The following is a 23,308-nucleotide window of genomic DNA, read 5'->3' as shown; positions in this document are numbered from 1 at the left end:
ATACCTTCCTTTTACAAGTTGCATGAATATATTTAGCAAATTTAGCAGAGGATCAAATACTTTCCCCCCTCACTGTATATGTAGTCTGATATGGTATGCCTGAGTTTACCCCCTCTCATCCATTTGAAAAGACTAGGCCTTGACCTCTCATCAGCCACTGACTCTTCACCAGATGTGTGAACCATTTCCTTCTTAATAATTGTGTTTATGGTGATATCAGGTGGTAGACTGTCTGTGGAAACTAATCTGTATCCACATAAGCAAGTTATCTCTTAATGCCACAATGAAGATGTCAATGAATATCAATATGTGAGCAAGCCCTAAAATGAAAATCTTGTGGATTAGTGTGGTTCCCTCATGGTCAATTATGTTCCCACTGACTTAATTTAATTAGGGCCAACACTTTTCATTGCCCCAGTAATTACCATGGCATCTTCAATTTCTGCAGTTCCAAGTCTGTGCCCACTGATGTTGAGGACATCATCCATTCGCCCCGTTATCTGGTAATAGCCTTCTTTAGTTCTATAAGCACCATCACCTGTAAAATAATAACCTGTAACAACAAACAAGCAGTGTCAGTTAATGCCTTTGTTAGCAGCACTAAAATTCAACATCAGACTGGGCAATGTCCATTAGTCCTTACAGAATAATTTGTATGGGTGAACATGGTTCATAACCACTCATTGGTAAAAAAAAAATTTGATGGGAGGAAATGACCCGTGTCATAGGTGACATTTTAGAAGTACTGTATGTACATAATATAATGTACAAACAACACCAATTAGTAAATATGTTTCAGAACTTTTCATTTTTATCACTGTTGGCTTTACATATATACACACATATGCTTAACTGGTTTGGATAATACAAGCTGCAATATCCAGCTTGCACAGAAATTTCTGGTACAAAATTGATTTTTCTTTCTTTTTTGAAGTGTCACATATGCTATACAGTACTGTCAAAAGAAAAGAGTCAGCAGCTTATGCAAAAATTATGGTGCACTACTTGCACCAATGTTTTCACTCTCACCTGGGTAAGCTTTGAAATAAGTTTCTACAAATCTCTGGTGGTCTCCATAGATGGTCCTTGCTATACCTGGCCAAGGCTGTGCTATGCAGAGAGCTCCTGAGACATCATTGCCTTCTAAAACATTTCCCTGAGAGTCCCAAAAAAAAGAGGAGCAACTGTCAATATAACAATTAAACAGAGATGTTGCAAAAGCTGAACTATATGGCCTAACTGTATGTTTCATTAACATTTACAATTTAGGACATCATCAGCATAAATGCTAGGAACAGCAAGAGAACCACAGTCTTCTATCAAAGTCCTATCCTAGAGAGATTTGATATAGTCAGCAATTTCCCTAACAAAAGTAAAGCCCTATCTGAATAGCAGGTCTGACAAGAAAGAAAATAATAAAGGATAAGCAAACCTTAACCCCTTTCTATCTAAATTTCACAATCCTTTGCAGCAAACCATTTATCCAGCATTATATTAATGTTTGAGACAGGTAGATAGGTAAGTAGATAGATAGATATGAGACAATTATTTAGGAGTTTAGGAACAATACATATACCAAAAAGGCACTATGTCTTTGTATTTTCATTGATCATATTTTAATAAATCTCACCCCTTCATCCATCAGAACGGGGGTAATCCCATAGAAAGGCCGCATTGCTATGGCAGGAATGATCTCAGCTCCTTTTTCTGAAGGCCGAGGAGCGATGCAAATGCCACCAGTTTCTGGAAGAAAAATGGTGGAAAGCAATTGAAATCCATGCATCCTCTGCTCTCCTGTACGCTACAATACAATGTAGCCCCAATAAAAACAATAGCAGGTTTATTATTCATTGCAATGGGAAGTGGATCGAACCCTTTAAAAACGCGTAGAACAACCTTGCAAACAATTCCAATATACCGTATAACAAATAATTCCAATACACACCATCCATGCCTTGCAGGGAGTCTTTTCAAGTGAGAGGCAGAATATCTGAAGGTATAAGATTTGACTGCCACCCCAATCTCAAACCTCTGAAGGCAAAGTCACACACATAAATATAAGCATTATTATATAGTGGGGCCTTACTTGCTTCTTTTCAGTTTTCCAAATTTCCAGTTAGTGAAATCCCCATCAATAAAATGATCTGTGTTTATTTTAATGGGGGAAGGGGGGGGGAGAGAGAAAGCTCTCCCATTCAGGCAGGCAGGCAGGAGAGAGAACACTGGAAGGTAAGAAATATAGCATTTCTAGATGCAACCCCCCCTTCATGGATCACTGCCTTGTCGTGGCGAAGGGGCTTGAATTACTCAGGCAAGCTATGGACAGGTCAAGATGGACAGGTCATAGCGGAGAGTTTGGACCAAACGTGATCCACCTGGAGAAGGAACTGGCAAGCCGCTCCAGTATCCCTGCCAAGAAAACTCCATGGACAAAGACAACAGGCATATAAAAGATATGACGCTGGAAGATGAGCCCCTCAGGTCGGAAGGCGTCCAACTTGCTACTGGGGAAGAGCGGAGGACAAGTACAAGTAGATCCAGAGCTGATGAAGCGGCTGGGCCAAAGCCGAAAGGACGCTCAGTTGCGGATATGCCTGGAAGCGAAAGGAAAGTCCAATGCTGTAAAGAAAAGTATTGCATAGGAACCTGGAATGTAAGAACCATGAACCTTGGTAAGCTGGATGTGGTAAAAAATGAGATGGCAAGAATAAACATTGACATCCTAGGCATCAGTGAACTAAAATGGACAGGAATGGGCGAATTCAGTTCGGATGACTATCATATCTACTACTGTGGGCAGGAATCCCGTAAAAGAAATGGAGTGGCCCTCATAGTCAACAAAAGAGTGGCGAAAGCTGTACTGGGATGCAACTTCAAAAATGATAGAATGATCTCGATACGAATCCAAGGCAGTCCTTTTAACATCACAGTAATCCAAGTTTATGCACCAACTACCAGTGCTGAAGAAACCGAAATTGATCAATTCTATGAAGACTTACAACACCTTATAGAAATGACACCAAAGAAGGATGTTCTTCTCATTATAGGGGATTGGAATGCTAAAGTAGGGAGTCAAGAGATAAAAGGAACAACTGGCAAGTTTGGCCTTGGAGATCAAAATGAAGCAGGGCAAAGGCTAATAGAGTTCTGTCAAGAGAACAAGCTGGTCATCACAAACACTCTTTTCCAACAACACAAGAGACGACTCTACACATGGACATCACCAGATGGGCAACATCGAAATCAGATTGATTATATTCTCTGCAGCCAAAGATGGAGAAGCTCTATACACTCAGCAAAAACAAGACCTGGAGCTGACTGTGGCTCAGATCATCAGCTTCTTATAGCAAAATTCCAGCTTAAACTGAAGAAAGTAGGAAAAACCACTGGGCCAGTAAGATTCAATCTAAATCAAATTCCTTATGAATACACAGTTGAAGTGAAGAACAGGTTCAAGGATTTAGATTTGGTGGATAGAGTACCTGAAGAACTGTGGATGGAGGCTCGTAACATTATACAGGAGACAGCAACGAAAACTATCCCAATGAAAAAGAAATGCAAGAAAGCAAAGTGGCTGACCAATGAGGCCTTACAAATAGCGGGGGAGAGAAGACAAGCAAAATGCGAAGGAGATCGTGAAAGATACAGGAAATTGAATGCAGATTTCCAAAGAATAGCAAGGAGAGATAAGAGGGCCTTTCTAAACGAGCAATGCAAAGAAATAGAGGAAAATAACAGAATGGGAAAAACCAGAGATTTATTCAAGAAAATTGGAGATATGAAAGGAACATTTCGTACAAAGATTACCACAATTAAGGACAAAAGTGGAAAGGACCTAACAGAAGCAGAAGACATCAAGAAGAGGTGGCAAGAATACACAGAGGAATTATACCAGAAAGATATGGAGGTCTCATACACCCCAGGAAATGTGGTTGCTGACCTTGAGCCAGACATCCTGGAGAGTGAAGTCAAATGGGCCTTAGAAAGCCTTGCTAACAACAAGGCCAGTGGAAGTGATGATATTCCAGCTGAACTATTTAAAATTTTAAGAGAGGATGCTGTTAAGGTGCTGCACTCAATATGCCAGCAAGTTTGGAAAACTCAGCAGTGGCCAGAGGATTGGAGAAGATCAGTCTACATCCCAATCCCAAAGAAGGGCAGTGTCAAAGAATGCTCCAACTACCGCACAATTGCACTCATTTCACACGCTAGCAAGGTTATGCTTAAAATTCTACAAGGCAGGCTTAAGCAGTATGTGGACCGAGAACTCCCAGAAGTGCAAGCTGGATTTCGAAGGGGCAGAGGAACCAGAGACCAAATTGCAAACATGCGCTGGATTATGGAGAAAGCCAGAGAGTTCCAGAAAAACATCTACTTCTGCTTCATTGATTATGCAAAAGCATTTGACTGTGTCGACCACAGCAAACTATGGCAAGTTCTTAAAGAAATGGGAGTGCCGGATCACCTCATTTGCCTCCTGAGAAATCTCTATGTGGGACAAGAAGCTACAGTTAGAACTGGATATGGAACAACTGATTGGTTCAAAATTGGGAAAGGAGTACGACAAGGCTGTATATTGTCTCCCTGCTTATTTAACTTATATGCAGAATACATCATGCGAAAGGCTGGACTGGATGAATCCCCAACCGGAATTAAGATTGCCGGAAAAAATATCAACAACCTCAGATATGCTGATGATACTACCTTGATGGCAGAAAGTGAGGAAGAATTGAAAAACCTTTTAATGAGGGTGAAAGAAGAGAGCGCAAAATATGGTCTGAAGCTCAACATCAAAAAAACTAAGATCATGGCCACTGGTCCCATCACCTTCTGGCAAATAGAAGGGGAAGAAATGGAGGCAGTGAGAGATTTCACTTTCTTGGGTTCCATGATCACTGCAGATGGTGACAGCAGTCACGAAATTAGAAGACGCCTGCTTCTTGGGAGAAAAGCAATGACAAACCTAGACAGCATCTTAAAAAGCAAAGACATCACCTTGCCGACAAAGGTCCGTATAGTTAAAGCTATGGTTTTCCCAGTAGTAATGTACGGAAGTGAGAGCTGGACCATAAAGAAGGCTGATCGCCGTAGAATTGATGCTTTTGAATTATGGTGCTGGAGGAGACTCTTGAGAGTCCCATGGACTGCAAGAAGATCAAACCTATCCATTCTCAAAGAAATCAGCCCTGAGTACTCACTAGAAGGACAGATCCTGAAGTTGAGGCTCCAGTACTTTGGCCACCTCATGAGAAGAGAAGAATCCCTAGAAAAGACCCTGATGTTGGGAAAGATGGAGGGCACAAGGAGAAGGGGACGACAGAGGATGAGATGGTTGGACAGTGTTCTTGAAGCTACTAACATGAGTTTGGCCAAACTGCGAGAGGCAGTGAAGGATAGGCGTGCCTGGCGTGCTCTGGTCCATGGGGTCACGAAGAGTCGGACACGACTGAACGACTGAACAACAACAACAACAACAACAGATGCAACCCATCTGCCAGTGCTCAACTGACAGTACAGAGGCTTCTAATCTAGTCTTCTCAGGCTGCCAGGAGAAACAAGCAATAATTGGTAGGGTGGCTCATGTAAAGGCGTTACAAGAATGAACCCAAACTTCATTTTGTATTGCAAGTTGGTGGATTCCAACTAGACTAGACTGATGATGATGAGCAAGTATGGGTAAGGGCTCCCGAGAGGTTAACAAAAGCCCATGGATATGCAATGGATCTATTTATGCCTCCCGCAGTTTGGCCAGAACTTTAGCTTCAACTAAACTGCTGTGCAATGTGTCTTCAGACCATGCTTTGTACATAGATGCCATCTCCCACAGGATCCCCATCAATCTGGACTCCAAGGGTGGGTATACTACACCTGAAGTCCAGCATTATCAAGAGCCGCAGAAATGATTATTCTCCCGGACATAAAATTTTCCTTGGCAAGCTCTTTTTTAACAAACTCAATTTTGTCTCTGTCCCTAGCCACACAATGGAAAAAAGATGGATGCTGCTGGGTGGGGGAGACAACCACATCTTAAAGGAGGTGCAAGCAACTATACACTCCCATATGTTCTTGGACTACAATTCCGATCACCCCTGACAACTGGCTATGCTGGTGCCAATGGGACTCTAGTCACTTCATAAAACCACACTAAACCATCTATAGTGGCATCTTAACATGCTGTTAAGTATCGGGAAGGTATCAGTTCCTGTGCAAAAATACAGGGAAGCAGCTTGTTTTATTTGTATTCAACCCAATTTCATACACTTAGCAAGTAATTTCAACAGCAATGATAGAAGTGCAAGGATATTATGGAATGTGCTTCCTTGTGCTGTTTTCACAGCACTTCAAATGGTTTGCTTGAAAAGCGGTTTATGAGACTAAAATACTATTATATAGGATTAGATTCTCCCACCCATTATGGGCATTCTGCGATTATTTTCAATTCAGGACTGAGCCTCTTAATCATTCTTTCCTCATTTCTCTCAGGATAAATGTTAAATCAGATCAGAGATTTCAACCTTAATCAGATCTTTTATAGCCTAACACTAACAGATACACAAAAAGAAGCAAAAGTAATAAAACCGCCAGAATATTAGGCCCTACAAATAAAGAAAGCCATATCCAACAGTTGTATTCAATTCCTTTGATAACTGTGATTTACTGCAAATGAAGAGCTACTGGTAAATGTGTAATTTTTACTATTCTTATCTAGGGATTTTGTCTCCTGATTGCCCTGTGAAGGTTGCAAAAGGAGAGGGTAGGGCTGTCCTAGTTGGCACAAAACAGCAATCCTTCATCTCCCCACCCCACCCCCTATTTATGGAGATCAGGGCTCAAACATGGCTTATATGCTAACAGGGAAATTGTTTGGGATGTCTCAAAGGTAATGGATGTTTGCCCTAATTACAAATCATTGCAAAATACATTAAAGCTATTGTTACTATTTATCGTACATATAGCACTTTTAAGGCATTAGTCCCTTTATCCTGTTTGTCCTCTTAACTGGGGAAACAGAACACTCTACTCCTTTTATAAGAAAGGAAACAAATATAACTCACATGTAAAATAATCACAAGTACATCAACACTCAACAGGGAAAGGGTATGAAGTGTACTGACTTCCAAGACTTAAGTTTCAACTTGAGAATTGTTCTCATATACAGTGGTGCCCCGCTAGACAAAAATAATTCGTTCTACGAGTTTTTTCATAGAGCGAATTTTTCATCTAGCGAAGCAGCAATGGAGCGCGGAGGTTTTCGCGCTAAAAAAATAATAATTTTTTTTTCTGTCTTGCGAAGCAGCCCGATTGACTTTTTCGTCTTGCGGGGCAGCTTCCGCTAGACGAATGCCGTTCGTCTAGCGAGTTTTTCGTCTAGCGAGGCATTTGTCTAGCGGGGCACCACTGTACTGGTAGTTATCCTTATTTTTTCTCAAATTTAAGTGCTGCACTGGTATGCATCTTAAACAACAGTTAATGGTTCTTGCTTTAGTTTTTTTTTTTTAATTGGATTTGGGTACTAGGTGCTATTGGTTTGTCAGCTATCTTAAAAAGGTGCTTCAAAGAAAATTATATTCCAATGCTTCTCAATGACTACATTTTATTATTTTAATGTGATTATTTTAGAACTGCTCTGGGATCTTGATGGATTAAGTTCAGTTTAGAAACTGGCAGAATAATAAAACTAGAAACAGAACTGTGCAAGAGACATAGTGAATAGGGAAAAGGTTGAGCACCCCTTACCCAAGCCCATTGCTTCTCAACTAAAAACAGCAACAACTTTCTGAAGCTAGTGTCAGGCCTAAGCTACATGCATGTATGTGGCATGTGTAGTTAAACCCTAAATTTCACAGTTACAGGTAGGTAGCCATGTTGGCCTGCTATAATCGATGAAAAATTTAAAAAATTTAAAAATCCTTCCGGTAGCACCTTAGAGACCAACTAGGTTTGTTCTTGGTATGAGCTTCCGTGTGCATGCACACTTCTTCAGATACTGTGAAAGCTCATGAAAGCTCATACCAAGAACAAACTTAGTTGGTCTCTAAGGTCCTAAATTTCACATTCACCTAAAAAAAATCCCATAGACAATCCACTAAATTCTTAGCTGCCTATCTGAAAATGGAGATAATAATTCCTACTTTACAGGCTATTAAGATTAATAATGCAATGTACACAAAATGCCTTGAATACTTGAAATTTGCTAGATTCATTAACCACAGTAGTATCTGAATAGTCAAGCTGCATTTAGCACCACACTCTAACGTCATATTCCATGCATTCTTTTGGCATGGTGATGAGCTTTTGTTTAGAATACTATATAACCTCAAAAGTCTTGTCAAAGCACCTTACAAAAAAATCTCAGAATAAAAATCAAATCCAAATATGGTGTCAGAAATGTCTCTATGGTGAAAGGATTATGACCATTTTTGCCCACATCCTTGGTGCTCCTTGGTGTCAGTTTTTGGCTTCTGTCTGCTAGACTGCGGAGCCTGTTGATGGCCCCTGATGCAAGGGAGTGGAGATGAGCAGCTGGATCTTGCTCAGCCCACAATGCAGGCAAGTCTGCATTGTTTAATGTTCTGGAGTTTGCTGTTCCATGCTTAGATATTTCTGTGCTAACCTTGAATTAAATGCTGGGTATTATTATGAGGCTTGGGTCTAGATTACCCGAAGGGCAACTTGCTCCCACACAAGCCTGCTCAGCTGCTAAACTCTTACTACCTGAGGCTCAGAGACGCTTGTGCAGGTCCCCCTGCCTTCATAGGTGAAGTAGATGGTTACCTGGAAAGGGCTGTAACTCTGGAATGTTGCCCCAGGGAGGCTCCCCTAGAACTGGCTGATGTCTTTCTAGCATCAAATGATTTTTATTTTACCAGACTTTTCAGATTCAATTTTGTGTAAGTCTCCAAAATAAATGGGGAAGAAACACAGTTAATCACTGGAGCACATGCTTTGCATACAGAAAATTATTGGCCTCTCCAGTTAAACATAGCAGGTGATTAGAAAGACTTCTGCCCAAGACTCTTGGCAGACACTCTCAGACACAATAGAAAATACTGGGTGAGATGGACAAACAATCTGACCTCCTATAAGGCAAGCTACCTCTGGTTTGTGGGCTGAAGGTTCATTGAACACTGGATCTGAAAATTATGCTACTGTGTAGAGCTTGATCAAACTTTGCAAATATAAACACAAGATGTGCACAATGAGCTTCCTCTCTCTCTCTCTCTCTCTCTCACACACACACACTTATAATCTCCCTCTCACTTATCCACTCATCCAAATGCTTTCAAATGGATTCGCAAAGCCTGATTTGTTAATCTTTATGCCTGTTCAAGTTGATTATCTTGTGGCATACTGCTGCTTCAGAGAGCTATGTTCCAGAGCGGATAAACAGCAATTAATGAGCTATTTTTAAATTGATTGTGAGATGTGCAATTGAGCTAACACGATGGCAAATCAACTCACATTCTATATCCTCATAAACACTCCATGCGAATTATTCTTACCACTATCATTTATATCCAAAGGAAATAATAAATCCTCTCACAGGAATGTGTGCATTTGTTTTTGCATTGGGTAATAAAGCTTTTGAGAGATTAAGGTTTCTGCTTCTGAGCATCAGCAATAATGGAAAAAAATCATTCTATTTTCAAATAACTATTTAAACTAGATAGACTAACTTCAGGGGTGTTGTCACGAAACAGCTCAGGGGACCCGAACCCTAGGCTCTTCTGTAATGAGAGTTTATAATTTAGAGATATTCCCTTAGTATTAAGAAGTCAGTAGTTTGAAGACTCACACCAAGGTCAGATGCCCCAGGCAGTTCCAAAGGCCTAGAGGTTGTTGCACAAGCCATTCCTCTAGCCTGATAAGATGGCTTTAAACAGGATGCTAGCAGCTACCCAATAAACATACACAAAAAATGGCACAATGCTCTGTTTGTGTGTGTGTAGGGGGGGGGGTAAAAAAGATTTTTAAAACTGTCATTATTTTACCTGTTTGCCACCAAGTATCCACAAGAGAACAGCGTCCCTCTCCTACCACATTGTAGAACCACTGCCAAGCATCATGGTTTATGGGTTCTCCCACTAAAATTCAAAATAGTAAAAGGAAGAATTGCGAATTCTGTCGAAAGTATTTTACATTTGGTAACTGATCAACAATCATATGAAGAATGACAGAAGGAACTGGATATGTTTAGCAGAAAGAAGAACTGGTGGAGAAACATGCTGAAAATGTTCAGAATTGGCCATCTTTTCTACTAAAAATAGGACATAAAGCAACAGGATGAAATTAAAAAGAAGGTGCATTTATGTAAACCTTTAAGTTACAACAACAACAACAACAACAATATACTTTTATTGTCAATGTACAACCTGTGTACAATGAAATTAACTGACCCTCCCTCGCCCCTTGTCAAACACTCAATCTCATTGCGTGAATTAAAAATGCATAAAACTTTGGAAGTTTTGAAAGCAAAATTTGTGTACTGGCATCTACTGCAGATACTCTAAAGAGTAAGGGGGGCTGGGTGTCATGAACCAAATTTTCCAGGTTGCTTCTCCACAGCCACAAGCACTTGGGTGCACAAGACCAAAAACGGCAACGATCAAAAATGTTCTTCAGATATTTGCAAAAGAGGCAGCTCACATCATCTTGTCAGTTAGATTACTACTGCTGAGGTTTGAGAGTGGCCAGCCCTTGCAAATACAGCAGCCTATGCATTTGTGCTTTGTCTGATTAATAAAGTATAATTTATTGGCTGGTGCACTCAGTGCTCTAATTGGAGCTTCTACAGCACTCTTGCCATACCATTTCAAAGTTAGTCCACTGACAGCTCCAATGCGAGTGTGACACAGAACTAAACTGGCTATGTAAGAAGTCTTCTTCCTTATAATCTCCAGGATCCATCTTTAATCCCAAATGATGATATGGGTCCCAACTTCAATCATTTATTGCATATTTCTACTTTTTCTCTAAGCTGCAAAGAGGGACAGCAAAGCCTCCTGCAATTTTAATAGTTGCAGAGATTCAAGGATGTTTCAGCTTGTCATGCCAGAATGAGAAAAGCTTTACCTACTAAAATTATTAACTCTTGGCTGCTAGAAGTACTTTTTGCATGTAAATTAGAAATAATTAGTGGGGCAGAAGTCCTTGTGTTCCTTTTCCATGTGGTTATTACCTATCCCCCCCTTTTTTTTAGAAGATAAAGGTTCTACTGGTGCAATCCAGCTAAGGTCAGAGTGTGTTCCACATATGGATCCTGACCTCCCAGTTGAAGAGTAACATGACATTTCCCACAAAATTTGACAATCTCTGACAAAGTAAAAAGCTTATCTCTCTCAAAATCATTACAGGACTGGGAAAATCTGCTTCCATAGAAATCAGCAGTACTGACTTCAAATGGAACAAAGCCTTAAGTTGCGCATTCTCACCTGATCCAAGTGTAGTTAGGGAAGATCTGTCATACTTCTTTACAAATTCATCTCCATACTTCAGCAGCAATCGCAATGCAGTGGGAGCACAATAAAACTGATTAATTTTTAACCTTTGAACGGTTTCCCAGTAGCGACCTGCAAAATTTCAAATGGTCACTTAAATTTGTCTGTGAACTTCGTAAGCACTACATGTTCAGAATATTTCAAGTACAATGAGAATACATACTGCAATACAAAGGCGTTCTTTGTAATATGGACACAAAGTACCTGCTTTTTAAAGACTTTTAAAATATTTTTATAGATTCTCTGCCTGTCACACTAGCCCATCGTTGTGCTTTGTGTTGTTGAGCAGATGCCACAATCAGTATACCCCACCCTAAACAATTTGTACAGGCTCATGTTTAAAGGGCAGAGCAGTAAGTCCACTGATCTATACTAAAATCAACACCTACCTTTTAAATTGAGCCAAAACAGGTCATTTGAGATACCATTTGTACTCCTTAAACCAGTGATGGCCAAACTTGGCCCTCCAGCTGTTTTGGGACTACAACTCCCATCATCCCTAGCTAACAGGACCAGTGGTGAGGGATGATGGGAATTGTAGTCCCAAAACAGCTGGAGGTCCAAGTTTGGCCATAACTGCCTTAAACACATAGCAAGATGGTGACTGACAGGTGAACGTGGACAATCTCTTCTTAACAATTAAGACCAAAGCTTATCACCTATCCACTGGTCTACAGTGCTACAGATTCACCAAATATATGTGGTGGAAGATTGGTTGGATTGGCAGCTGCTACATCACCTCTCAAAATTTTCATTTCTGATATCTTAACACAAATACAGGTAGGTAGCCATGTTGGTCTGACGCAGTCGAAATATATTTTTAAAAAATTAAATGTTCGGTAGCACCTTAGAGACCAACTAAGTTTGTGCTTGGTATAAGCTTTCGTGTGCATTCTGAAGAAGTGTACATGCACACGAAAGCTTATACCAAGAACAAACTTAGTTGGCCTCTAAGGTGTTACTGGACAATTTTTTTATATATTTAATACAAATACTTCAGTACAAAGTTACTAAGATATATAAATCAATATAAATTAATTTTACTTCTGACATACCCTTCCTTTCACCCTCCAGGTTCTCACCCAGGGTCTAAACAAACTTTCAGCTTACCCACAAAAGTCTCACACCAAGAAAAATGCCTGGAAACAGCAGACATCACCCTAGTCTCTCACTCTAGACCTGCTTTTATGGCCAGACCCAAGGTGGATGGTGCTTCCTCAAGCTGCCACAGCTGTGTCCCATTCTGCTGCATTCTCCACACCCAGTTCCAGGTACAGCACGTTTGTACCAGCTCTGCGTTTCTATGATTCTCAGTTTCCAATTATGTGTGAACCAACACTCCAGGTTTCTTTCTTTCAAATCACTAACAGCAAGACAGCTCCACTTGCAGTTTGTTTGGTGAGAAACCTACCACAAGTGCCAATTCACATGTAATGCTAAGCCATACTTTATGGTTTGTTTCTACCAGAGGCATGCAGGGTGGAGCAAAGTGGGAGTAACTGAGCAGCATGCACCAATGCATTGTTCTAGCATAGTAATCTGTGGTTTAGCATCATGTGCATACCAAGCAGTGTCTACACACTGTAGCTCTCTGGGGATTATAGACAGGAATCTTTTCCCAGCCCTATAAGGAGATGCCAGAGTTTGAAACTGGGAGTTGTTACATGAACAACCCTTCTCTATGCCCAGGAGTTAAACTTTAAGTTTCTACTTAAGGCACCTGGATCAGGATAGACTGGAGTGCTTTCAAACAGAACTGTGGTGCTACCATTGCAGAGTGGTCCATACACCACATAGCTGTGTCCCGTGATCCAACCAATATCAGCCACGCAACCAAAAATGTCATCTTGCTTGTAGTCAAACACATGCTACAAAGATGAACAGTAAAACAGATTAGAGTTTACATGTTTATTAATTAATTAATTAAACTCTCCATCATTCTTCAGCAGTTACATTGGTACCTCGGGTTAAGAACTTAATTTGTTCTGGAGGTCTGTTCTTAACCTGAAACTGTTCTTAACCAGAGGTACCACTTTAGCTAATGGGGCCTCCCGCTGCTACCGCCGCCCAATTTCTGTTCTCATCCTGAAGCAAAGTCCTTACTTAACCCAAAGTACTATTTCTGGGTTAGTGAAGTCTGTAACCTGAAGCGTCTGTAACCTGAAGTGTCTGTAACCTGAGGTACTACTGTATTTACCATATGATACACCTCATGTGGTGAAACAGGTGTACAGCCACAGATTTCAGGCACTTTGCTCTTCACATTCATGGTTTCATGTGATGGCCGAGGGCAGAACCACAACATACATTTAAGCACATGCCTCCCCACAAGGAATCATGGGAACTGCATTTTGTAAAGGGTGCTGGGAACTGTAGCTTTGCGAGAGGAGCTACAGTTCCCAGGATTCTAGCAGAAGGAATCAGAGAAATTTTTACCAGGCACCATATCCAAATTCATCAGTACATTTTCCCACCCCCAAACAAATTTATTTTTACTATCTGTTCTCCACAATTACTACTGATATAGTAAAACAACAAGTGTTATTTTCCAAGGGATATGATTTCTGATGTACCTTGTGCGTTAAGGCAGCATAAAGGAGATAGCCAGCTTGGGTATGAACAATCCCTTTAGGTTTTCCTGTGCTCCCTGAGGTATAAAGCATAAAGAGCATATCTTCACTGTCCATTATTTCAGGGGAACAAACTGGCGCCTCCTTAGCCATCTCCTAAATAAAGAAAAGAAAGAGGATAATACTAATACTAATACTAATACTAATACTAATACTAATACTAATAATAATAATAATAATAATAAATACAGCACATATTAAAACATAAAAAACAAAAAGGGCTATTTCTTAAAAACTGAAGCAATGTTCTGGATTCACAGTTGTGGTTTTGTTTATTTAAATGCTTTCATGTTTCTGTGCAGAAACAGTTGCCCAAAGTCTATTGTGCTGCACTCTACTGACGGCTGCCATCTCCAGTAAACTTCAGGCATACCTGGGGTATGGATACGGTATTATCCAAAGGCTGGGTAACTCAGCCAGGAGCCACAAGTCCATTGCACTGTTCTTCACCGGGAGCTATTGCCAACTGTTAGACCATGCATCCTCTTTTGTTTCAGTTATCTTGGAAGAAGCAAGAACTTGGGGAAACAGTGCAAGTTATTTACAGTGGTACTTCTGGTTATGTACTTAATTCATTCCGGAGGTCCGTTCTTAACCTGAAACTGTTCTTAACCTGAAGCACCACTTTAGCTAATGAGACCTTCCGCTGCTGCTGCGCCACCAGAGCACTATTTCTGTTCTTATCCTGAAGCGTTATTTCTGGGTTAGCGGAGTATGTAACCTGAAGCGTATGTAACCCGAAGTGTACGTATTCCGAGGTACCACTGTACTGCTGTTTTGAGGGCAGTTTTGACCTGAACAAGAGTGAATCAACTGAAGTTCAATCCAGACAGGACAGGTACTGCTAAATGGGAGATCTGCTGATCTGGATGTACGTGCGCAACCTGTACTGATGGGGTTGCATGTCTCCTGAAACAGTAAGTTTGCTAGTTGAGAGTTCTCCTGGATGGTCAGGTGCAGGCACTGATCAGGAACGCCTTACCATCTTCATTTGGTAAGTCAGCAGTGTCCTTACCAGGTGAAATCAGACCTGACCTCTGTTATACATACCTTTCCCACTGCCTGGTTGGATACCTACAATGTGCTGTACACAGGGATGTCCATGAAGACAGTTCAGAAACAGTTGGTTCAAAATGTAGCCATTAGGTCTTTTGCTAAGACCAGGAGTTTTATACATATTGCTCAATCCTTGACCAACTTTCCTCATTTGAAATCCATTGAGACTCAATTGTGGTTGCTGCCATTGATCTTTGAAATGCCTTGGGACAATGATTATCTACAGAACTACATCCTCCTGGATAAACTTGCTCAAGAATAGAATTTCATTTTGGAGAGGCTCCTCCATGCTCCCACTTGCCATCTGAGGTGCAGAGGTGGCACAAAAAGAGCACCTTTTCAGTTGTGCCCCCCCCCACCCAAGGGAGTAGCTACTCCATCACTCCCCACCTTTTGAAGACTGTTTTATTCCAACATGTTTTTAATTACCGGTAATACACCTCCTCTTTCATAATATTTTATATTGCTACCATTTATTTATTATTTATTTTGCTTGCAATTTTTCATGATCCAAGATTGAACACAAAATCACACAAGTCCTCCTGCTACACAGTTTTAAAAATCATGTTGGAAGAATAAATATATGAACACCTTGTCTTAAAAGTTTTGTCCACCATTCTGAATTAAAAGATTTCTTAATCCAAATTGTGTCTAATTTTCAAAAACAAACAAACAGCTTCAGAAAATAATGGGGATGGGGAAAAAGATGCCCCCCCCAAAAAAAATTCCCCAGTTTTTCTGGACTCTCATCTCTAGATATGAAGCTGCAATCCAAGGATGCACTAACCTGACAATTCCAAGTTTCAGCCTGGCCTTTGATTCATAATAAAACTAGGCTCATCAACATTAATTTGTTCTAGACAAAACACCAGCATATAACCTGTTGTGATAAAATATTATTGCACCCTATAGAAATACCTGATTTAAAAGAAGTACCATGAACATCATGAACATACTTCTTCAAGGAGAATATCACGACTGCCCGTGTGGATTTTGTTGGTAGTTCTCTGAGTCACAAAAACACACTTGACACTTGGACAATTCTTTACAGCTTCATCCACGGTCTTCTTCAGTTCTATGACACGTCCGCCCCTGACTCCCTGGTTAGAGGTGATGACTGCTTTGCATTCAGCTAACAAGAAAAATTATTTGTGGACTTAGCAGCTTGTTTTCCTCCATTATTGTTCCGAGTAATATTGTAACCAAGACATTATATATAGCAGAACAGTAACTCATATGCAGTTTCCAGAGGGGTAGCTGTGTTTTCTGTTGCAGCAGAAACAAAAGGTCTTGTAGCAAAACTAGAAACAGACTCTTGTCCACAAAAGATTACACCCCCTGATAAATTTGTTAGTTTGTAAAAAGCTTCAAGACTCTATAGGTTTTTTTCTTATACAATTTGCAAGCAGAGGCTTAACTCTTATCATAGTGCTGTAATGCTTAGTCCGCAGATAACAAATCTCTGCATCTGATATCATATAACTGGCTGGTGGGTGTAATGAAGCCCATTGGCCAAAGTTCCTCACAACATACTACAAAGGGCTCTAATGTACACACATGAATTTTGTGCATACGGAGGCTAACACATTCTTTTCAATGATGGGGAATATTGGTCATGCATAATGGGAATGCAAGTTGTGTGTGAAGAGAACTGCCCTGCAATATGGGAAAAAGTCATACTGTACTATAAATGTTTATCAACTACCCCTTCCCAGCATCTGAAAACTACTCACAGTCATTGATCCTCCCTGCCAATGACTCTGCACTGAATCCAGCAAAGACAACGGTATGAACAGCACCAATTCTGGCACAAGCCAACATGGCAGCCACTGCCAGTGGGGACACAGGCATATAAATAGCAACTCGGTCCCCTTTTGTAATTCCATTTTTCTTTAATGTATTAGCAAGGCGGCAAGTTGTATCCAGAAGCTCCCTGCAACACAGGAAAGAACAACCATGTCATTTCTGTATGCTCCAGTTTTTTAAATATGTATTTCTATCGCATAAGGCTTGTATAAAGCAATGCCAATCCCAGTAATTTGAGTTTTTAAGAAATATTTTGAATTTGAAGGTATCCCAGGAAAAGCCCCTGTGCCAATTAGGGTAATTTGCATTGGGGAAAAATCAATTTCCACCAGAATTTTTTTTTATGTCCTAGTGGATGATCCAATTTAGAATTTTTACTTTACTTTTATAACGTAAACAAAGTTAAAAATTTGAAACTGCCATGTTCGCCTAATATTGTACATGCAGTTGGTACCCACTCATTGTTAGTAGTGAACTTATGAAATGGGGGGAAATGTTTTGGAAATTATTCACTGGCCAATCTAAAATCTATAACAGATAATTATTATTCCACCAAAGTTCCCATCTATGCAAGATTTAGTTATTTACTACTGTATATATTAATTACCTACCATTAAGACAGGATAAGGTATATAATGTTCATATGAAATATATGCACTGTTTTAACAGCATCAGAGAAACCATTTTAATACATGATCTAAAGTTCAGAATAGAACAATCCTTAGCTTTGTCTCTTGCTGGTCTTTTTGGATAACAACAATTGCTGAACCACAGAAATCAATAGTGCTTTTGAAATATTGACATAATGAGGAATACTTGGCCTTCATCAACATTCTTAGCATTCAAGAGACACTTACAGTGTTCAAATATAAAAAAGAATGCTTCGTAGGAAGCCTACATCCTTGCTCAGCCTTAAAAACTGTAATTTGTTTCATATGATTTGATTGTGTAATTACTTCTTACGCAACTAACAGCCCAACCTGAAATCAACAAATCTATGAATAAGGCTATTTATTAAAAAGTTGTTTTTACTCTTAGAATAGAGTAAAAAATAATTAAACAGAGACTGATATAAAGTTCGTATCTCTTCCAAAGCTACCTACAAGTTTTATGGCTAAACGAAAATGAGAAACTGGGATGTCTGCCAAACCATAGCTGTCTTAGTAGACAACCATTCCATCTCACAATAGCCAAATAATTCAGATGTGTTTCAAGAATATGGTATCAAAGTCCTGCACAGGATCAGAACATTTTCAGAAGGGACTATTAGGCCAGAACTACAGACTGTGAAGTAAATTCAAGAGTTCCAAGCTGAGGTTTGTCTCCTATTACTAACAAAGGGACCAGAAGGCATTTACAAGGGAGAATTGAAAGGTGGAGTTTAATCCTGCTCATATCCATGGATGAGTCTGGTGAAGGCTGGTCCATTAGCTCAAATGGGGCACTGCTCCACTAACCTCAGCCGGCTCCGCCTACCTGCTTTCAGTCTTGAGGGTGGCACTGGTTGTCAGTGCCTCCTCTCAGTCTCAGCCTTGCCCTCATGCAGCTCTCTGCCTTCTGCCCTACCAGTCCCTGTAGGGCAGAAGGCTATATATAAGGGTCTGGTGACTTCCGTTTCAGTGTATCTGAAGAAGTGTGCATGCACATGAAAGCTCATACCAAGAACAAACTTAGTTGGTCTCTAAGGTGCTACTGGAAGGATTTTTTTATTTTTTATTTTGTTCTGCCCTACCAGTCCCTGCAGGCACAAGCCACCTCTGGATTATCCCCTGCAAATGCCCTTGGCTATTTTTTTCTCCCAGTCGTGCTCTGAAACCAGATGAAGCACAGCAGGAAGAAACAGCCAGGAGAAATTTGCAGAATGATAAGAGCTGCAATCCAGCAACATCTGGAGGGCCACAAACTAGTCCCTCCCTATTTTGTCTTGAACTTTGTATTGTGCTCAGAAAGAAAGCCAGCCAGCAACAAAAGCTAGAAATATTTCCATTCCTAGTTGTGTATATATATTGTTGTATAATATTTTCCATTCCTCCACTCAAGAAGTAGACTGCAACACTATCCAGACATTCACAATTTGACACCTCTAAAAAAAGGTGGCAGCCTCTTGTGCTGACAGTTCCTATACAGTTATTAATATGCCAATGCTTCCGTGCCTTCTCCTGAGATAAAGCAAATATTTTCATGAAAATATATTACATTTATCTATCCACTAGTAGCTGTCAATGGATCAGTTTTATGTCTGTGTATTTGCAAAAGAAGTATTATATATTTGCAAAAAAGTATTATATATTTTCAGAATACATGTAGCTACAAGTAATAAGTTTAATAATAATAATAATAATAATTTATTATTTTATTATTTATACCCTGCCCACTCTGGGTGGCTTACAACACATATGATACCACAAAACACCAACCATAAAAAACTTCCCTATATAGGGCTGCCTTCAGATGTCTTCTAAAGGTTGTGTAGTTGTTTATCTCTTTGACATCTGATGGGAGGGCATTCCACAGGGAGGGAACCAAACTGCCCAAACTTTTGAATTAGTGGCAAACAGCTTTTGACCTACTTTTTAAATAAATAAATAAAAACTAGGGATATGAGAAACTCCCAATGAAAATGGGCTTTATCTCCCAAGTTAAGGCCCAAGTTGAAAGTGGCCTATCCTCCAACACCATCTCTGTGTTTCCCAGAAACTCCAAGTAGGAGGTACACATTCTTTACTTTCAAATATGGAAGTTTGTACGTATGCCACGAGTGCTTATGCCCAGCTTAGGTTGTTTCACCAGCTATGGTTCCTTCCTGGACTGGGATAACCTGGCCTCAGTTGTCCTCCTGCTTAGACTACTGTAATGTGCTCTACGTGGGGCTGCCCTTGAAGACAGTCCAGAGGCAGCAGCTAGTGAAGAATACAACTGCTGGATTGGTAAGGGGTAGCCTGAAGGGACCATGTGATACTGGTGCTGCAATATAAAACCTTTATGGCTTGGGTCCCAAGGACCCAAAAAAGCGCCTTCTCCAGCTCAGACCCTATCATCAGAAGGTGAGGCCTTGCTGATGGTGCCGCTGCTGGGAGTTGCCCAGTTGGTGCTGCTGACTCATGACAGCACTCTTTCAGTGGTACTTTGCCTGTTGTGGAAAGCCCTCCCTAGTGAGGGGCACCTGTCTCCATCATTATTAATTTGCAGGAGAAATTGGAAAACATTCCTGTTTACCCAGGCATTTGGTGGCTGAAGAATACTGCTCCTGGCAACCTCAAGGTCATTAACTGTCACTGTAACTGCTTTTAGATGTTTTCAATTGTAACTGCCTTTAGAATGTTGACTGTTATAGAATGCTTTTTTCCTTTGTTTGTTTTTAAATTGTGTATCTGTTTGCCATTCTGGTCTGCTTTGGGAGGAAGGGCAGGACGTAAATTCAATAAATAATAAATAATATGTGAATATAACACAGGCTATAATAATCCCTGCTAAAATGTCCAGACTATTTACTGATAAAGTACAGTACTCATGCCTCTTGTCAACACACATATTTTTATTTCACTGGTCACCTGCTTTCTGTGTGATACCTACATCTATCTATTGAATGTAACAGCTGGGCATGGACAAAACTCCTTAGAGCAGTCAATGCATTTTTATAGCAGCTTGGTTAATTAGCTGATAAATCTACCAACAGCTTGCTATTATTAACAGATATCAGAACAGCTTCAAAGGAAACACTGTGTTTGCAGGCCTTGTCCCTACTGAGACGACCAAAGACCATAGTATGGTCACAGAGCAGTTTCTTCAAACACTCCTACTTGAAGGCAAACCTAACAAAATACCTAAAGGAACATACTGGCATTTAAAGTAGCCAATGAGCCTTATGCACAATTTGGGGGAGGGGAACCATGTCAGGATCAAGAATGCAACACATGGGGCTATCCCTTCCTCTTCCAGCCCCATGCTGTGGTATCAATGAAAACAGCCCCCTACGAAACTGCCATTTGCTATGGGACATAAATTGCTACTGGCACCAATAACAATATAGCTCCCACAGCAAATAGCAACTTTGTGCTCTGTGGGGCAATTTTCATCAGAATCACAGTGCAGAAGGAAGGCCCTCGCATTTTATTTATGCTACTTAGAGGTTTATTACAATTAAATAATACAGAAATTATGTTAAAGAAATAAATGCACCATGTCCAAATCGCCCCTGAAATTGCTATTTAAAAAGCAACACATACATTAAATGTGATCAGACACTGAATGCAATGTATGGTTTGGCTGAGAGTTCCAATGTATTTAATTTCATAAATAAAACTAAATATAGTATGCTATTCATACGAATCTCAGACTAGAGTGGATATGACTCGATCATATTGAATATGAAACTAAATATTTGAATATATTGTTATGAGTTTGTGGGTGCCTTGATTCCCCTAAATTTATTGGTGTCAGATCCTCCCCTAAATTCCTGGGTCTAGTGGGTGTTGGAATTTAATCAAGGCTTGGAGTATTAAAATGGGCTGCCAGGTGCTGGATTTAGCCAAACAGGCCAGCATAGCTGCCCTCTGAATTCTAGAACTCTCTGCCCTCTGAACTTTAGCACTTTATGCCTTTAAGAAGATCTGGAGGTTAACCTCCTCCCTTTTTAAGTGCATATAAAAGGCAATAAGCTATTTCCAAATTGAAAACGCACAGAAAAGTTTGAGATACACATTGATCAATCCACACCTAGGTAAGGAAATATATGATTATATGGTGCTTTATAATTTTCAATTCGATTTAAAACACGTCATTATTGCTAATATTATTTTCAGTTGCTACATCATAGAAATTAAAAGATATATTCATACGAGTTCTACAAATTAACACGACCCCTAAAAAACTAGGCAAGGAACCAAATGTTGTATAATTCTGTATATAAAATTTATAAAACTTATAATTTAGAATTCAAATGTAAATTTATGTATTGTTTGATATTACCAGCTGATGAAGGTGTCCACATCGAAACAGGGCCCTGTCCTGGTTCTTGACCCAGAATCGACTCTTAACTTCGGCTCAATACATGAAACGGCCATTCTGAGTATGGACTAATATGAATTTGTTGTTACTTTAAAACTTTTTTATTCTTATACTGTAACGAATTATTGTGCCACACATATCATTGTGAGTTTGAAGCTGTATTGTTTGTTAAAGTTTGCATTCTTTGCTTAAGTTTGTAATTCTTTTCAGAATACAGTACATACTTTTGTTTGATTTTTGACTTGTGAGTAGGATTTATTCCCACCATTGAAATTTACTGGGCAGAGTTCTTGGTGCATTTTTTTCTTGGTACAGTGGTATCTCGAGCTCGTAAATGGAAATCTTCACAAGTCGAAGCCGCCATCTCAGAACGGAAAAAAAAAAATCATACCTCGAAAAATGCGCATTAAAATCTTTGTAAGTCGAGGTATCGTGCCGCCGCTTTCACTTCGGAAGTCGAAAATTTCGGAAGCGGCGGCCATTTTTTCGCTTCCGGAGGTCATTCGTAAGTCGAAAAATGCGGAAGTCGAGTTGCTCGTAAGTCGAGATACCACTTTATATTTAATAAGAACTCAAATTTATTAAGAAGACAAGGTCTGTGCCAGCCAGTCTCCCTTTCCTACCTCCTTTTTTCAACTATCCCTTGCACACAAACAACCTGCCCCCCTTACCGTTTTCGTTCCTCATTCTCTCCCCTGTTCTGCAGCCCCCTTTGTGTGCAATCCCCATGATGGTATATGTTGCTGTAGCTTTAAATTGAGTACAGTGGTACCTCTGATTATGTACTTGATTTGTTCCGGAGGTCCTGAAACTGTTCTTAACCTGAAGCACCACTTTAGCTAATGGGACCTCCTGCTGCTGCTGCGCCGCCAGAGCACGATTTATGTTCCTATCCTGAAGCAAAGTTCTTAACCTGAAGCGTTATTTCTGGGTTAGCGGAGTATGTAACCTGAAGCGTCTGTAACCCAAGTAACCACTGTAGAATCTTAAGAGCAAGCCAATCAGTTAGCTTGTTCAGTTAGAGAAGGTTAAGTTCAGCTTATGGGTGTTGTGTGCATGTGGGTGCTTGCTTGGTAATAACATACCTGTATATATTCTAAATTATTACTTTGCATCTGGAACATAACGTTGAAGATAGCACATGGTACCAGGAGTGAAAGGTACTAAGGTGCTAAGGTACAATCTCTGCTGTTGTTTAAAAACCACCATTTTCCTCCCATTCCCAATTTACCCCTGCCATTCTTTAGAAGAGCCACTCATTTCCTTTCAGTATCCCCCCTTCTTGATGTCCTGAAACTTCTCTCTCTTCCA

General features: G+C 40.1%; 1 protein-coding gene across 1 annotated transcript in view; it reads right to left on the bottom strand.

Moving 5' to 3' along the window:
* The window catches only part of ACSS1 (acyl-CoA synthetase short chain family member 1), a 35,228-nt gene that overhangs the window by 4,225 nt on the left and 7,695 nt on the right, over positions 1-23,308 (bottom strand). The window contains exons 3-11 of the mRNA XM_033145052.1: positions 16,918-17,117; positions 16,141-16,316; positions 14,072-14,224; positions 13,219-13,366; positions 11,433-11,570; positions 9,993-10,085; positions 1,631-1,743; positions 1,030-1,156; positions 426-553 (exon numbers count right to left, since the gene is read on the bottom strand). Of these exons, the coding sequence (XP_033000943.1) occupies positions 426-553; positions 1,030-1,156; positions 1,631-1,743; positions 9,993-10,085; positions 11,433-11,570; positions 13,219-13,366; positions 14,072-14,224; positions 16,141-16,316; positions 16,918-17,117 (1,276 nt within the window). The remainder of the gene's footprint in view (positions 1-425; positions 554-1,029; positions 1,157-1,630; positions 1,744-9,992; positions 10,086-11,432; positions 11,571-13,218; positions 13,367-14,071; positions 14,225-16,140; positions 16,317-16,917; positions 17,118-23,308) is intronic.

Source organism: Lacerta agilis, chromosome 3 (assembly GCF_009819535.1).
Source record: "Lacerta agilis isolate rLacAgi1 chromosome 3, rLacAgi1.pri, whole genome shotgun sequence".
NCBI lineage: Eukaryota > Metazoa > Chordata > Lepidosauria > Squamata > Lacertidae > Lacerta > Lacerta agilis.
The sequence above is the reverse complement of the archived record's forward strand: the minus strand, read 5'-3'. Positions and strand labels throughout refer to the sequence as shown.